An 18,158-nucleotide genomic window follows, 5' to 3' on the forward strand; every position below is an offset into this window, starting at 1 on the left:
AGGGAGAGAGAGAATCCACCAGTAGACTGAGGTTGGAGGCTGAAGCAGGCTTCAATCCCAGGACCCTGAGAACGTGACCTTAGCCAAAATCAAAGAGTTGGTCAGTTAACCAACTCAGCCACCCAGGACCCCCATTTTTCCTCTAATTTTTATTATCTCCATCCTTCTGCTGGCTTTAGGTTTCATTTGTTGTTCTTTTTCTAGCTTCTTTAGGTGTAAGGTTAGTTTGTGTTGAGATTTTTTTTTTTTTTTTTTTGCTTCTTGAGGTAGGCCTGTATTGCTATATATACTTCCCTCTTAGAATCAGTTTGGCTGCATCTGAAAGGTTTTGGGGGGATCCCTGGGTGGCGCAGCGATTTGGTGCCTGCCTTTGGCCCAGGGCGTGATCCTGGAGACCCGGGATCGAGTCCCGCATCGGGCTCCCGGCATGGAGCCTGCTTCTCCCTCCTCCTCTGTCTCTCTCTCTCTATCATAAATGAATAAATAAATATTAAAAAAAAACATTAAAAAAAGGTTTTGGACAATTGTGTTTTCATTTTCATTTGTTTCCATGTCTTTTGAAATTTCTTCATTTATTTCCCGGTTGGCCCACACATTGATAGTACGATGTTATTTCACCTCCATGTATTTGTGGTCTTTTCAGACGGTTTTTTGTAGTCCACTTCTAGTTTCATAGTATTGTGGTCAGGAAAGGTGCATGGTAGGACTTCAATTTTTTTGTACTTCCTAAGGCCTGTTTTGTGGCCTAATGTATGATCTAGTCTAGAGAATATTCCAGATCTGTATTCTAATTTCATTTATTGCACTCTTCATCTCAGATTCTTTTTAAACTCTTCTATCTCTGTTGTAAGGGTCTCACTGATGTCTTCCATTCTTTACTCAAGTCCACTGAACATCCTTATGGTCACTGCTTTAAATCCTCCATCAGGCACGTTATTTCTCTCTCTCTCACTTAGATCTCTGGCCCTGTGGCATTATCCTGTTCTTTCATTTGAGATAAATTCCTCTGTCTTCTCATTTTGTCTAGGTCTCTGACAGTTTCTCTGGGTTAGAAAAGCCAGTTATGTCACTTGTTCCTGAAAGTAATGGACCACTGAAAATGGTCCCGTAGTGCCCAGGGCCTGGTGCTTGAGGGAGGGTCTCCAGGGTGTGCGGCATGCACTCTGCTACTGGGTTCTGGCTCCTCTATCCCTCAGGCCAGTCATCTGAGAGATAGGCTCTCAGTATCTGCTGTGGGCAGTGTTTGGTACTTGGCCTGAATCTAGCGGGTTTGAACTAGCTTGCGAAATGAGACCTGTCACAGTCCACTGGAACTGAGACCCTGCAAAACTCTGGTCAGGACACATGGTGTCCGCAGGGGTTTGTACTGGTCTTCTGGGGGAAGGGCTTGCTGTGCTGGAACTGAGGCAAGCATGATTCAAAAGGGCAGTTCCCCTGGAGTGCAAACGGGTGGTGGCTGGTGTAAGCAAGTTAGGCAGCTGGTGTCAGAGTGGCACTGATTCCCACAGGTGGCTCTGTGTTTGTGCTCAGGGCCAGGGGAGGGAAATGGCACCAGCCAGCTGCTTCTGTTCTGTGTGCCTCTCTCCAAGTATAGTGCCCTACACATTCTACCATAGCCAAGCCCAATAACCTTTAAAATTCCAGGCTTTAAGCCCTCCATAGTTGCAAGAACTCAGGAAATTCAGCCACTCTCCTTTTCCAAGCCAGTGGCTACGTGCATTCCCAGGTGTTCTCTCCTGCCCTTCGCTGGGACCACTACTCCCTCCCATCTGCTGCAGATAGGATCTCTTTCTCTTCTAAACTATATCTCTGTACTTCCGACTTTCTTTAAAGTGGCCTCTTCTCTCTCTTTAGTTGTGACCTTTGTTCTGTCAGTATTCAGGTAGATTTCTGGGGTATGTAGGATGAGTTGATAGGTATCTAGTTGTATTAGTGGGATGAGGTGAGTCTAGGCTCCTCCTACCCTGCCACCATCTTCCTTTCTCTAAGACATTTTTTCTAAAGAATCCCTTCAATTACAAATTATTAAAACTAGACAAGAACTCCTCTTTTAAATTTCCCCTCATGTTAGGGGAGAAAAACGACTGGCAAGCAGAGAGACATGTGATTTGAAGTATAACAGCTGAACAACTAGTAAAAGTTTAATAAGCAAAACGGAACCTTTTATCTGAATTCAAGTAACTGCAATTCTAAAAGAAAGGCAGCATTGAGTGCTTTTAAATCAATAATCTTCATTCTCCCTTCATCAGTGATGACATAAGGAGAACGTTATGGAATAATTTCTAATCTTTTCATTAGCGAAACAAATGTATTGTCCTTTGGCACACTTAAATTAAATATAATTTCTCCTTTATCTTACTGCAAGCTTATTTTTCAGGGAAGGTAGTAAGACTATCTCATCTTTATATCGTACTAGAATGCTTCTCCATATCATATAGGTTCACTTTGAAATTTTTTTGTGATTCAAATTGCTCGCCTACTATTTGTCTCTGATAATTTGATTGTTTTTAAAAATATTTAATTTATTTATTCATGAGACACACACACAGAGAGACAGAGGCAGAGACACAGGCAGCGAGAGAGGTAGACTCCATGAAAGGAGCCTGACGTGGACTCAATCCTGGGTCTCCAGGATCACGCCCTGGGCTGAAGGCAGTGCTAAACCACTGAGGACCCGGGCTTCCCTGATAATTCAATTAAATGCAACAAGATATTTTACAGGTGTATTCTTGACATAATGTAATGAAATGTTTATTCTATTAATTACGTATTGACCTATCAAAGTACAGCTATGCATATCTTTCTATTTCAGTAAAAGAAGATGGATACAGGCAACTCTGTTTTCCAAGAATGTAGGATCTGTGCCAAGAACAGGATCGGCGCCAGTCTTGTATGCACAAGAACCAGGTCAAAAGAGTATCTAATTGTGAACTTTAAGATGATGGATTAGCAAGACTTCCAAACAGGAAGGCTGATAACCCAGAGTTAATCCTTTATATCCTAGATGGTGAAATCTATGGGTGAGTCTATGCATTATAACAAGTTAATAAAACACAACGAAGTACATAGTAGACAGTGGATCCTACAACCAAGACGATGGAAATGGATGCGGGAGGCACTGAGTGAGAAACTACAGGTATTACTGGAGAAGAGAAACGGGACTCTATCTTTTTGAGCCTGGCTTCTCATTGTGTCAGGTAGTCAGCAAGACATAAGCTGGCAAAAGGCTCCTTCAAAAAGTATAAGTCTCTACAGGAGTAAAGTTAGGTTCTACTACATTGACTTATTACATAATTGTAATATAAATGAGTGGTAATTTGCAAGAGGACTAGGAAAGAATTCTCATAAAATTTGATTTGGTAGTGGCCTAAGGATAGACATATAGGTCAATGTATTAGAATTGAGAATCTAAAAATAAACTCTCAAATTATAAGGGGATCCCTGGGTGGCGCAGCGGTCTGGCGCCTGCCTTTGGCCCAGGGCGCGATCCTGGAGACCCGGGATCGAATCCCACGTCGGGCTCCCGGTGCATGGAGCCTGCTTCTCCTCTGCCTGTGTCTCTGCCTCATTCTCTCTCTCTCTGTGACTATCACAAATAAATAAAAAAATTAAAAAAAAAAACTCTCAAATTATGGTGGATTGATTTTCAACAAGGGTGTCGAGACACTAAAATGGATTAAGAATAGTCTTTTTAACAAATGGTACTGAGACAAATGGATATCCACACACAAAGTAATAAAATTAGACCTCTACCTCACAACATATGTACAAACTTAACATGAAATATTAAGAGCTAGGGATCCCTGGGTGGCACAGTGGTTTGGCGCCTGCCTTTGGCCCAGGGCGCGATCCTGGAGACCCGGGATCGAATCCCACATCGGGCTCCCGGTGCATGAAGCCTGCTTCTCCCTCGGCCTGTGTCTCTGCCTCTCTCTCTCTCTCTCTCTGTGACTATCATAAATAAATAAAAATTGAAAAAAAAATATTAAAAAAAAAGAAAAGAAATATTAAGAGCTAAAATTATAAAACTCATAGAAAAAACAGGTGTGTATGTTCGTGATTGCATTTGGCAACAGTTTCTTAAATATGGCATCAAAAGACAGAAACAGATTAAGGATTTCATCAAAATCTAAAAAATAAAAGCTTCTATGCTTCAAATGTAACCATCAAGCAAAAGTGAAAAGGCAAGGTGATGAATAAAATATTTGAAAATCATATCCCTGATAAGGGGTCTGTAGTTAGGATATAGATAGAACTCTTACAATAATGAAAAGACAGTCCAATATAAAAATGGGCAAAATAAATGATTAGTTCTTTAAGCAAGATATAGAAATGAATAATGACCACATATAAAGTGAGATGCTCAACATCACTAGTTCTAAGAAATATGCAAATTAAAACCACAAGACAGATGGAACTCAACAAGTGTATTATGCTAAGTGAAATAAGTCAGAGAAAGACAAATACCATATGATTTCACTCCTATGTGGAATTAAGAAAAAAAAAAAAGCCAACAACAGATGAACATAGGGGAAGGTGGAAAAAAAGGAGAGAAAGAGAGGCAAACCATAAGAGACTCTCAACCATAGAGAATAAACTAAGTGTTGCTGTCGAGGTGGGCAGGGGGGACTAGATGAGTGATGGGTATTAAGGAAGGCACTTGTACTGATGAGCACTGGGTATTTAAGTGAGGAATCACTAAATTCTACTCCTGACACCAAGATTACATGATATGTCAACTAACGAGAATTCAAATAAAAATTTGAAACAAATGAAAATACCCCTACAACGTGTCATTTTACACCCAATAGAATAGCTATAACAAAAACAACAGATAATGACAAACATTGACAAGAATCAGGGAAAATGAGAATCCTCAAACACTGGTGACATAAATGTAAAATGGTGCAGCCAGTTTGGAAAATAGTCTGGCAGTTCCTCAAAAGGTTTAAACCAAAAATGTTAAAGGTCCTTTAACATATGAACTAACAATTCCATTTATAAGTATATACCCAAGAGAAGTGAAATGTTCACGCAAAAGCTTGTACATGCGTATTCACAACAGCATTATTAACAACAGCCAAAAAGTGTAACAGCTCAAACGTCCACCAAATGATAAATACATAAATAAAACGTGGGCTGTCCATATGGTGGGATAGTATTCAGAAATAAAAAAATAATAAAGTTCTGACACATGGCACAAAATAAATCTAAAAACATGCTAAACCAAAGAAGGCAGTCACAAAGGATCAAATATTTGGTGATTCCATTGAGATGACCTGTCCAAAATCAGCAGCAAATCGATAGAGACAGAGACTAGAACGGTGACTACCTATGGCTAAGAAGAATAGGGAGGGGGAAACTAGCATGACGTGCCAGTTAAAGGGCATAGGGTTTATTTTTACGGTGACAAAATGTTCTAAAATGGATTGTGGTAGTCTTTGAATATGCATCTTTTTTTTTTAATTTTTTTTTAATTTTTTATTTATTTATGATAGTCACATAGAGAGAGAGAGAGAGAGAGAGGCAGAGACACAAGCAGAGGGAGAAGCAGGCTCCATGCACCGGGAGCCCGACGTGGGATTCGATCCGGGGTTTCCAGGATCGCGCCCTGGGCCAAAGGCAGGCGCCAAACCACTGCGCCACCCAGGGATCCCTGAATATGCATCTTATGTTCATTATATCTCAATAAAGTTATTACCAAAAATATATATCAAGTATGTAAGATTACTAGGAAAATCTGTATTTTACTGCTCAAAGCACAGAGGGATTTATTTCCCAATGATTTTAGAGTCCCAAAACTAATTAAAAATTACCTTCTGTCTTAGCATATTAATCTGAATTTCCATTTCCGTTTGACTGGTTTTTAAATCTCCATAGAAAGGAAGCTCTCCATTTTCATATTTACTTAATATCCTTCTTAACATGTTTATTAAGTGGTTCTTAAGCCTGCAGAAGGTATAGAATGAGTAAGTCAGGTCCTTTAAGAAGAAATATTTAATACTTATTTAAATAGATAATATGTTCTATCACATAAACAAATCTATACTTATGATATCTCATTTGTTCCAATCTCTCATTGTTTGAGAGAATACCAACTAAATTACATTGCTAAGTAAAAAAATATGGAAAAGATTTTTATGACACATATGGCAGTTGAAGGGTTAACAGGGTAACTATATTAAGAGTTCTTGTAAGTTATTATTAATATCTATTTTCAGTATGTGAATATAAAAATTAATCTATTATTAGGTAGTAGAGGCTAGTAATCCACGGTGAGGAAGAAAAGCATCCTCATCTATTAATGTTTTATAAAGACACAAAAATACATTTTGGTACCCACCTACCCCAGTCTAAAAGAAGGAAAGAAAATACAGACAAAAAACATCAAAGGAGATCATTCAAAACAGAAAGAGAAACAGGAAAGAAAAATATTTATAAAGTTTGAATTCAGAGGAAGAAGGAAGAGGCAGAGCTTTAGAAGAAAGGAAATCAGCAGAGAGAGAATGTATGATGATGGCCTATGAGACTGTTTTAAACAAAAATCTAATACCTTGGCTAGTACATTCTTAGGAAAGTGAAGGATGCCAAACAATGCAGAGAAACAAAGTTGAATGACAGAAAAGTTTTGGCGGATCAGAGCAAAACTTAAATACTCAGCAAATAAGCAGAAAGGAAGCCAGGTGGGAGCTTCAGAGACATCGGAAAGACTTTTTTAAAAATCTGAGTAGTGAAGTTGCTCATTTTATTCTTCATGAAGTCAGACATGTATTTTTGTATGAATGACATATTTTATAACTAGAAAACGCAGGAAGAAAATGTAAGCCACTTGAGTCAGAGATGGCAGAGCAAGAGGAGAACATAGTTTTGTCTGATCCCAGAAATTCAGCCAGAGAGCTTTCAAATCATTCTGAACACCTGTGAAATCAACCAGACATCTAAGGAAAGAATTGCAGCATTTCTACAAATAGAAAAGTGACCACTTTTTGCAAGTCTTGGTTAACTTTCACCTTCAGAGTTACATTCTATTCTTTCACCGTACTTAATTTTATTTCTATATACATGTAAGTCCTGCTTGTTTTTCCTTTGGGATATATTTCTCTAACAAAAAGACATAGGATATGGTATATTGCTCAGTTCTGTTCAACTGGGTGATGATATCCTTTTTTAAAAATTTATTCATGATAGTCACAGAGAGAGAGAGAGAGAGAAAAGAGAGAGAGAAAAAAGACAGAGAGAGAGAGGCAGAGACATAGGCAGAGGGAGAAGCAGGCTCCATGCACCAGGAGCCCGACGTGGGATTCGATCCCGGGTCTCCAGGATCACGCCCTGGGCCAAAGGCAGGCGCAAAACCACTGCGCCACCCAGGGATCTCTGATAATATCCTTTTTATTTTGACTTTTAATTTCCATTTTTACACTTACATTCTAGACTTTCCTTGTATTTAATTTTATTTTTGTATATATACAAGGTTTCCTCTTAACCATTTGGGGATGCAATTTCCTAACAAAAAGACCAAAATTCACATAGTATCGGTGTACTGCTCTGCTCTCTTGATCTCTCTAATTCTATTATCTCCTTTGTTAACCTTTAAATTGGCTTCGGGTCTCTTCTGATTTGTTTAGCATGTATTTATCTGGGGTCATTCTTGATATTTTTCTATTCTGTTCTCTCACTCATCTCTTCTTCTCTGGACAGAATGACAAGATGGAAAAACTCACCGCCACAAAGAGAACAAGAGGTAGTACTGACTGCCCAGAACCTAATCAGCATGGATAGAAGGAAGAGGCTGGAGCGAGAGTTCAGAATAATGACCATCAAGATAATAGCTGGGCTTAAGAGACACTCAGAGGACACTAGAGAATGCCTTTCTGGAGAAATAAAACAACTGATATCTAATCAAGTTGAGATAAAAAAGGCTAATCTTAGTGAGATGCAATCAAAAATGAAGGTTCTAACTGCTAGGATAAATGAGGCTTCACAGAGAAGTAGTGATATAGAAGACAAAACAATGGAGAATAAAGAAGCTGAGGAAAAGCGAGAGAAACAACCACTGGACTATGACAGGAGAATTTGAGAGATGATTCGTACCACACAGCAAAACAATGTTAGAATAATGGGGATCCCAGAAAAAGAGGGGAAGGAGGGGGCAGAAGGCATATTTGAGCAAATTATAGCAGAGATCTTCCCTCATCTGGGGAAAGAAACAGGCACTCAAGTGCCAGGAGGCACAGAGAACCTTCCTCAAAATCAATAAAAAATAGGTCAATATCTCCAAGCAAAGCTTGCAAATTTCAGACCCAAAGAGAAAATCCTGAAAGCAGCTTGGAACACGAGGCCCTGAACTAAGAAGGAGAGAAATATTCAACTGGCAGCGGATCTATCCAAAGAGATAGCAGGCCAGAGAGAGCTGGCATGATATACTCAGGGTGCTCAATGAGAAGAATCTACAGCTAAGAATTTTATCCAGCAAGGCTCTCATTCAAAATACAAGGGGAGATAAAAAGCTTCCAGCACAAACAGAAACTAAAAGAATTTGTGATCCCTAAAACAGCCCTGCAAGGGGAACCTTTAAGAAAACAGAGAGCCCAAAAATAACACAGACCAGAAAGGAACAGACACAGTACACCAAAACACAGACTTGACACGTAATACAATGGCACTACATCCATATCTTTCAATCGTTACTCTGAATGTAAACAAGCCAAATGCCCCAACCAAAACACACAGGGTATCCCAGTGGATTAAAAAAAAAAAAAAAAAAGCAAGACCCATCGATATGCTATCTGTAAGAGACTCATTTTTAGACACAAAGAAAACCCCAGATTGAAGGTGAGGGGGTGGAAAACCATTTTATCATATTAAAGGACATTAAAAAAAAACTGAGGTGGCAATCTTGATATCAGACAAGTTGTATTTTAAACCAAAGACTGCATTAAGAGATGAAGAAAGACACTATGCCATAATTAAATGGTCTATCCAAAGAGAAAATTGAACAATTATAAGTTTTAATGCCTCTAAAGTAGGAGCAGCCAACTATATAAACCGATTTTCTGTTAAGATTTCATTTATTTATTTATTTGACACAGAGAGAGAACAGAAGCATGGGCAGCAGGAGAGGGAGAAGCAGACTCCCCACTGAACAGGGAGCCTGATGAGGGCTTCATCCCAGGACCCTGAGAACATGACCTGACCAAAGGCAAGGGCTTAACCGACTGAGCCACCCAGACCCCCTTATGAACCAATTAATATCAAAATTAAAGGAACACATTGATAGTCATACAATAATAGTAGGCACTTTAACACACCACTCACTGTAACGGCCAGATCATCTAAGCAGAAGATCCACAAGGGCACAAGGGCTTTGAATGACACACTGCACAAAATGGACTTCACAGATAACTTCAGAGCATTCCATCCTACAGCAACAGAATACACATTCTTCTCGGGTGCACATGGAACATGTTCCATACTAGATCACGTACTGGGTCATAAATGAGGTCTCAACTGATACCAAAAGATTGGGATCATTCCCTGCATACTTTCAGACCACAATGCTTTGAAACTGAAACTTGATCACAAGAGGAAATTTGGAAAGAATTCAAATACACGGAGGTTAAAGAATCAAGCCAGGGAATAAAAGCACAGTTTTAAAAACCTCATAGAAACAAACAAAAATGGAAACGCAACTGCTCAAAACATCTGGGACGTAGCAAAGGTCATCCTAAGAAGGAAGTATATAGCAATACAAGTCTTTCTCAAGAAATGAGAAAGGTCCTAAGTACACAAGCTAACCTTACACCTAAAGGAGCTGGAAAAGAACAGAAGATTAAAACCTAAAACCAGCAGGAGAAGAGAATTCATAAAGATCAGAGCAGAAATCAATGAAATAGAAACCAAAGGAACAGTAGAACACATCAATGAAATCAGGAGCTGGTTCTTTGACAGAATAAGATCAATAAACCCCTGGACAGACATATCAAAAAGAGAACGGACCCAAAGAAATAAGATCGTGAATGAAAGAAGACAGATCACGACCAGCACCAGAGAAATATAGACAACTATAAGAACACATTCTGAGCAACTATATGCCAACAAAGTAAGCAATCTGGAAGAAATGGATCCCTTCCTATCAAAACTGAAACAGGAAGACACAGGAAACCTGAACAGACCCATAACCAGCAAGGAAATGGGAGCAGTCATCAAATATCTGCCAACAACCAAGAGTCCAGGACCAGGAGGCTTCCCAGGAGAATTCTACCACACATTCCAGGAAGAATTAATCTATTCTTCGGAGCTGTTTATAAAAATTAGTAATGGAAGGGAAACCTTCCAGTGTTCTCTGTGAGGCCAACATTACTCTGATCGCAAAACCAGAGCAAGACCCCACCCAAAAGGAGAATTACACTCCAATATCCCTGATGAACACGGATGCCAAAATTCTCAACAAGACACTGGCTGGGAGGATTCAACAGTACATTAAAGGATGATTCACCATGTCCAAGTGGGTTTTATGCCTGGGCTGCAAGGGTGATTCGACATCTGCAGATGAATCAATGTGATACACTACAGAAATAAAAGAAAGGATAAGAACCATAGGATCCTCTCAAGAGATGCAGAAAAAGCAGTTGACAAAGTGCAGCACCCTTTCCGGATCAATACTCTTCACAGTGCAGGGAGGAGGGGAGCATATCTCAATATCATAAAAGCCATCTACGAAAAGCCCACACCCGATGCTATTCTTAATGGGGAAAAACTGAGAGCTTTGCCGCTAAGGTCAGGAACACAACAGGGAGGTCCACTCTCTGGACAACCAGTGTTGTTCGACATAGCCTCAGCATTTAGACAACAAAAAGAAATAAAAAGGCGTCTGAATCAGAAAAGAACTCAAACTCTCACTTTTCTCAGAGGACATGATATCCTATGTGGAAAACCCAAAAGACTCTACGCCAACATTGTTAGGACCCTTTCCTGAATTCAGCAAAGCAGCAGGATAGGAAATCCATGCACAGAAATCAGTTGCATTTCTATACACTAACAATGAGATGGAAGAAAGAGAAACTGAGGAGTCAATTCCATTTACCATTGCACTAAACACCATAAGATACCTTGGAATAAACCCACCCAAAGAGACAAGGATCTGTACTCTGAAGAAGACAGGACATTCTGGAAAGAAATTGAGAAATCATAAAGAACTGAAATCATTCCATGTTCATGGATTGGAAGAACAAATATTGTTAAAATGTCTATGCAAGCTCGAGCAATCTCTACATTCAATGCAATCTCTATCAAAATACTACCAACTTTTTTTTTTAAGATTTTTTATTTATTTATTCATTAGACACACACAGAGAGAGAGAGAGAGAGAGAGAGAGAGAGAGAGAGAGGCAGAGACACAGGTAGAGGGAGAAGCAGGCTCCATGCAGGGAGCCCAACGTGGCACTCGATCCTGGGTCTCCAGGATCACACCCTGGATTGAAGGCAGAGCTATACCACTGAGCCACCTGGGCTGCCCCCAACTTCTTTGCATACAGCTGGAGTAAATAATACTAAAATTTCTTTGGAACCTTAGAAGACCCCGAATAGCCAAAGGTATGTTGAAAAACGTAGCCAAAGCTGGTGGTATTAGAAGCCAGCCTTTAAGCTCCATTGCAAAGCTGTGATCAACAGGACAGTATGGTCCTGGCACAAAAGCGGACATGTCAATCAATGGCCCAGAAGAGTAAATCCAGAAGTGGACCCTCAACTCTATGGTCCACTCCTCTTCAACAATACTGGAAAGAAAATCCAATGGAGACAAAGCAGTCTCTTCAACAAATGGTGTGGGAAAATCAGACCACCACATGTAGAAGAATAAAACTAGACCATTTTCTTACACCATACACAAAAATAGAGTCAAAATGGATGAAACACCCAAATGTAAGATAGGAATCCATTAAAATCCTAGAGGAGAACACAGCCAGCAACCTCTGTGACCTTGGCTGCAGCAACTTCTTGCTAGACATGTCACCAGACGCCAAAATGACCTACTGAGACTTCATCAAGATAAAAAGCTTTTACGCAGCAAGGAAACAGTTGACAAAACCAAAAGACAACTGACAGAATGGCAGAAGGTGTTTGCAAATGCCTTATCAGATAAAAGGCTGGTATGCAAAGTCTATAAAGAGCTAATCAAAGTCAACACCCAAAGAAAGATAACCCAATGAAGAAATGGGAAGAAATGAAAGGACATGTCTCCAAAGAAGACATACATATGGCCAACAGACACATGAAAACATGCTCAACATCAGTTGGCACCAGAGAAATACAAATCAAAACCACGGTGAGTTTCCCCCTCACACCTTTCATAATGTCCAAAATTAGCAAGTCTGGAAATGACAGATGTTGGCAGGAATGCAGAGAAAGGGGGATCCTCTTACGATGTTGGTGGGAATGCAACCTGGTGCAGCCACTCTGGAAATCAGTACCAGAGGTTCCTCAAAGAGTTGAAAAAGGAGCTACCTATGTAAAACCCAGCAATTGCACTAGAAGGTATGAATCCCAAAGATCACTTTGGTCAGGATCCAAAGGGGCACCTGCACCCATATGTTTATACCAGTAAATATCCACAATAGCCAAACTAGGAGATCCAATGTTCTTTGAAAGAGGTATGTATAAAGAAGGTGTGATATAAATAAATAATCATATTTATTTATTTATTGGACAGAGAGAGAGAGAGAGAGAGGGAGGGAGAGAGAGAACAGAATATTACTCAGCCAATAAATAATGAAATCTTGGGACCCCTGGGTGGCTCAGTGGCTGAGAGTAGGCCTTTGGCTCTGGGCATAGGGGAAGGGAAGGAAAAGTAAAACAAGATGAAATCAGAAAGAGACACAAACCATAAGTCACTCAATACTAGAAAACAAACTGTGGGTTGCTGGAGGGGAAGGGATTGGGGGCGATGGGGTAACTGCCTGATGGGGATTAAGGAGGGCACGTGATGGCATGAGCACTGGGTGTTACATAAGACTGATGAATCACTGAACTCTACCTCTGAAACTAATATTACACTATAAGTTAATTAATTTGAATTCAAATAAATAATATAAAATAAAAAGAAATACAAGCAAATCCAAGATAACTTTTGATGTTGTTATATGACACAGTTAAGTTTTTAGAGATTAGGATATCTGCTCTAAGAAAAGAACACTATTAAAAGGAAAGATTACCTAAGAACAAAGATATCTTGCAGAAAAAATTCACGGTGGACAATGAAAAGCGCAGTTGACAATATATGTCAAAGGCATTGTTGTTATTATTTAAGGAATCACGGAAGAGTAAATGTAGTATTTTGGCAAGAATTTCTATTTAGGTTTTTATAAACTACAATTACAGATAAATTAGTTAATTAATGGTTAAAGTGATGTGAAATATTAGTCTTACCCAGTATTCTCTTTTTCCAATTCCTCATTTTTCTTCACTTCTTGATCCAACCTGAACTGCAAAGGCTGTTTTAACTCCATACATTTCTTTAGGTTTTCCTTTTCATCACCACACTTTGGAAACAATTTTTTAAGAACATTAGTTTCAAAAATCAAGAGACTCCTTCTTCTTTTATAAAATGCTATTTCTCATGAATCCATGAGTAATATGTGTTTAGACAGGTTTATAAAATACATATAAAATGTAGGTTATGAACCAAATGTCAATGAAAAGAAATCTCAAAAATAAGGATGTTTGTTAAAACAGCTTCAACTGAGTTTATATTTTCATCATTTTTGTTTCTAGAATTTAAATTGCCAAAATTTACTTGGGAAATACAGAGGTTTTTAATCCACATTAATGAAAAAATCTTTAAGGTGGCTATACTTACATCTGAGTTTCTAGAGATGTCCTAGAAGCAGTTTCACCAATGTCTTAAGATACTCTGGGTTTTGTGAGATCACAGCTTAAGATACAGTCTCTGAAAAATTCCCATACTGTCCCCATTATAATTTTGATGATCATCTGACTTTAGGATGAGATACTCTCCTTCTCTGCAAGCATTTCAAACATTTCTCTGCAAGATTTCAATGTCTTCTTTTCTATTGACCACTTTTCTCTCTAAATAAAATTCAAGGCTTCCCAATATTCTATAAAAACGTTTCCTTACTCTTGCAGCATTTTCGATCATCTTGCTTTTCCCCTTTCACTGGACTCGAACATTCTTTAATGTGTCATCTCAGCCACAGATTCATCTTTTCATCGCGTCTTTTACACTAAAATCTGACTTTCAATCCTGGAATTCCACTAAAAAGTTTTGACAATCATCAAGGATCTGTTTTTACAAGTCCTGATCCTGCTTTACTTCTCAGCAGCAGCTGAAAACAATGCCACATCTTCCCTCTGCTCTTCTAATCCCATTTCATTTCTAAATGACAGCAAACGCTGACATTCAGTCCTTGGACCCTTGCTATTCCTCTTTTTCACATCCTCTCAGAGTTCTCCAAATCCCAAGGCTTCAAAACCAGATGCTCTATTCTATACTTTCAGCCTTGACCCATTTACTGAGGTCATGTGTATGCTTCCATCTTCCTTCTAGTTCCTCATAGACAATATTTTCAACCACACATTCAATACCTGTTACCTGATGTGCATTACCTTTCTAGTTAGCTAATCTGTTATTTTTATATATTTTTTTAATTTATGTATTTGAGAGAGAGAGAGCATGAATGGGGAGAGGAGCAGATACAGAGTGAGAAGCAGACTCCCTGCTGCAGAGGGAGCCTGATGTATACAGGACTCGATTCTGGGACCTTGAGGTGATGACCTGAGCCTAAGGTAGATGTTTAACCCACTGAGCCACACAGGCACCTCACACAGTTAATCTTGTACATTTTATCTTGACTCTTTTTGGGATTACTTTGAGTTATTTTTTAAAGATTTTATTTATTCATTTATTTATTCATGAGAGGTACGGAGGGAGAGGGCGGGGGGGCAGGGAGAGAGAGGCAGAGAGAGAGAGAGAGAGAGAGAGGCAAAGAGACAGGTAGAGAGAGAAGCAGGCTCCATGCAGGGAGCCCCATGGAGGACTCCATCCCAGGACTCCAGGATCATGCCCTGAGCTGAAGGCAGACGCTTAATGAGAGAGACACCCAGGCATCCCGAGTGTATTTTTTTTTAATTTTTTAAAATTTATTTATGATAGTCACACACACACACACACACACACACACACACACAGAGGCAGAGACACAGGCAGAGGGAGAAGCAGGCTCCATGCACCGGGAGCCCGACGTGGGATTCGATCCCAGGTCTCCAGGATCGCGCCCTGGGCCAAAGGCAGGTGCCAAACCGCTGTGCCACCCAGGGATCCCAGTGTATTATTTTTTAATCTGGGGGGGGGGCACCTTTACCCTCAGGATGCTGACCATTGTACTTTGTCTTGCTTTTCTTTTATAATGCAAAAGTTCAAAAAAAAATAATGCAAAAGTTCTTCCCAAGGGTTGGATTATGAACGGTTTGCCTTTGTTTCCTTTTGAATACTTTCCTATTCCATAGAGACGTGAACTTACGGAAGTCTTCTTCTAAGTTCTTTTCAGACACATACTTGACTATTTTCTTCAGAGGCTTAAGTCAGCTAGAGCTAACTCTTCTTCCCAATCCATATTTCTTCACCTCAAAATGGTGTCCATGAAATATCTTAACACAGATGTAGTCTCTGTCCTGGGGATTCATGAGGTGAGAACCTTCTAGAGAAATTAGGGCTATGAACTAAGTTGCTGGAAAGCTATTTAAGTTTTTATTTTATAGGGTAAGCTTAAAGTGGCTAATCATTTTATACCATAACCCTAATTCATTTCTATAGGAATATGCAGAATTATCTATGGATATTCTTACAAACTCTGTAATATGTGGTGGCTTCCTAATAGATTCCTGTGTGATATTGTAGGGGGACAACTCATGGCACTCTCAGTCAGAGAGAAGACTCCTTGTCAAGTTAACTGCATGAAAAGTACAGTAAAGCAACTTGAGCAGTTTTATATGAAGTCAGGAAAAAAAGTTTTTTTCGATGTTTCTTTGGCCACAGAAAGGACCAGTCAACAGAATGTGCTAGTTCCCCTGATAGGTATGATTGTTTAATGAAATTTGCATGTACCTAACTTATGTCACTGAAAGAAACTAGTTGTAGGTCCATCTACCTCATAGTTCCAACTTAGAAGTCCCAAAGCAATCTTCTCATCTTAAATCATTGGTAGCCACTCCTACAAAGGACGGTATGAATGGCACGATAATCCTGTACTGCTTATAAATGGTTATATAGTTTTCACTACCTATCAATAAACTGGAGTCCTGGATTGCACATTAATCTTTTCTGAGATTGGACTGTTAAATCTCTGAAAGTATGATTAACTCAAGGTAATAGAAAAACATTCGTTTCTGAACTTGCAATGAATGCTAGGAGCACTAGGTTACTCTCTAAGGCCCTGACTGAGCAGTCATTTCTACTTTTTCACTGGCATCTCTTTTCCTTTACAAAATCCAACAAGGAGAAAACTACATCCCTTTGAGAAAAATGTTTGCATAATTACCTAGTAGTCATTCTGCTTTTTTCTAAGATTCTATTTATTTATTTATGAGACACACACAAACACACTCACACACACACACACACAGAGGCAGAGACACATGCAGAGGAGGAGCAGGCTCCATGCAGGGAGCCCCATGTGGGACTCAATCCGGGGACTACAGGATCATGCCCTGGGCCCAGGGCAGGCACCAAACCACTGAGCCACCCAGGGATCCCCCTCGTAGTCATTCTTAATGAAGGCAACACACTACCAATTTGTAATTACAAATCACCACAAATTATTAGTAAAGTAATTCATTCTCAAAATCTCAGTGAAGGGTTGAGATTACAAGAGAAAGTCAGCATTCAAGATCAAATTATTACTCAAAGTTTGGGGAATTTTAAACATATTGAAAAATATTAGCAGGGACTCAGACATTAGTATACCAATATTCATAGCAGCATTACCAACAATAGCTAAGAGGTAGAAAAACCCAAATGATCACTGACAGATAAACAAAATGTGATATATATATATATAAAATACTGTTTTGCTTAGGCTATCACAATCCTTTTTATTAAAATCTTACTACAAAAATGATTAATTTATGCATTCAGTCAACTTTATCTATAAAGAGGAATTATACCAAGAGTAGTTAAATAGCAACCATATGAATATAATAAATATTTTTATGAGTGAGAATTTTCATATTATCCAAAATGTTCTTATACACTACTACTAGAGATATAAAAATTCCTTCTCCTTAGGACAGAAATTAAGAGACTGACTTACCGAACTTGAACTTAACAGGTCTTTCTGAAGCTGTTCAATTTGGCCTGCTTGCTCCTTGACTGTAACTTTTAACTCGGCATTTTCAACTTCAAGCCTAAAATGCATATTTTAAAATATTTATTCTCAGACACAAATTTTAAACATACCACATAATTTCTAAACAAACATCTAAAGGTCTTACATAAATTCTTAGAAATTTAAAAAGTAGATTTGGCAATTGTGCCATTTTTCTGGTTGTGTTTTGGGGTTAATGTACAAAATTTAAAGATCGTAAGCAAAAAAGAAAAAAAAAAGGATCGTAAGCAAAAATTATGCATTTCAAAATCCCACAAAGCTGATATTTTTACCCAGCTAAACAACGATGTATTTATCATAATGGATATATTTCTCATACTATACTACTTATCTGCTTTATAAATACTCAAGTTATTTTCTGTGCTGCTTTCACTTGTCCTGTTGCGGGACGCCTGGGTGGCTCAGTGGTTGAGAGCCTCCCTTTGGATCAGGGCACGATTCTGGAGTCCCAGAATTGAGTTCTGCATCAGGCTTCCTGTAGGGAGGCTGCTTCTCCCTCTACCTATGTCTCTGTCTCTCTCTGTGTCTCTCATGAATAAATAAAATCTTAAAATAAATTGCATACTTTTTTATGTCATCTCTGAACTTCTGAATGCACCTTACAACCTTTGTTTGTAACTCCTTTGCTTCTTGTCGCTAAAAAAGAAAAGAAATACTTTTAACTACTGACAATCTAGTATAAAACCACCATCATCTGTTTTTGTAAATACAATGTCACTGGACACAGCCACATTTTCCTCTACATACTGATTTAAGGCTTCC

At 38.9% G+C, this 18,158-nt stretch overlaps 1 protein-coding gene across 1 annotated transcript in view; it reads right to left on the bottom strand.

Annotated features, from left to right (window-relative positions):
• Positions 1–18,158, bottom strand: part of LOC144309890 (ankyrin repeat domain-containing protein 26-like) — a 144,449-nt gene that overhangs the window by 25,039 nt on the left and 101,252 nt on the right. The window contains exons 21-24 of the mRNA XM_077890860.1: positions 17,962–18,032; positions 17,322–17,415; positions 13,423–13,535; positions 5,817–5,949 (exon numbers count right to left, since the gene is read on the bottom strand). Of these exons, the coding sequence (XP_077746986.1) occupies positions 5,817–5,949; positions 13,423–13,535; positions 17,322–17,415; positions 17,962–18,032 (411 nt within the window). The remainder of the gene's footprint in view (positions 1–5,816; positions 5,950–13,422; positions 13,536–17,321; positions 17,416–17,961; positions 18,033–18,158) is intronic.

The sequence above is a fragment of the Canis aureus genome, unplaced genomic scaffold, assembly GCF_053574225.1.
Source record: "Canis aureus isolate CA01 unplaced genomic scaffold, VMU_Caureus_v.1.0 ptg000239l_RagTag, whole genome shotgun sequence".
In the NCBI taxonomy this organism is placed as follows: Eukaryota; Metazoa; Chordata; class Mammalia; order Carnivora; family Canidae; genus Canis; species Canis aureus.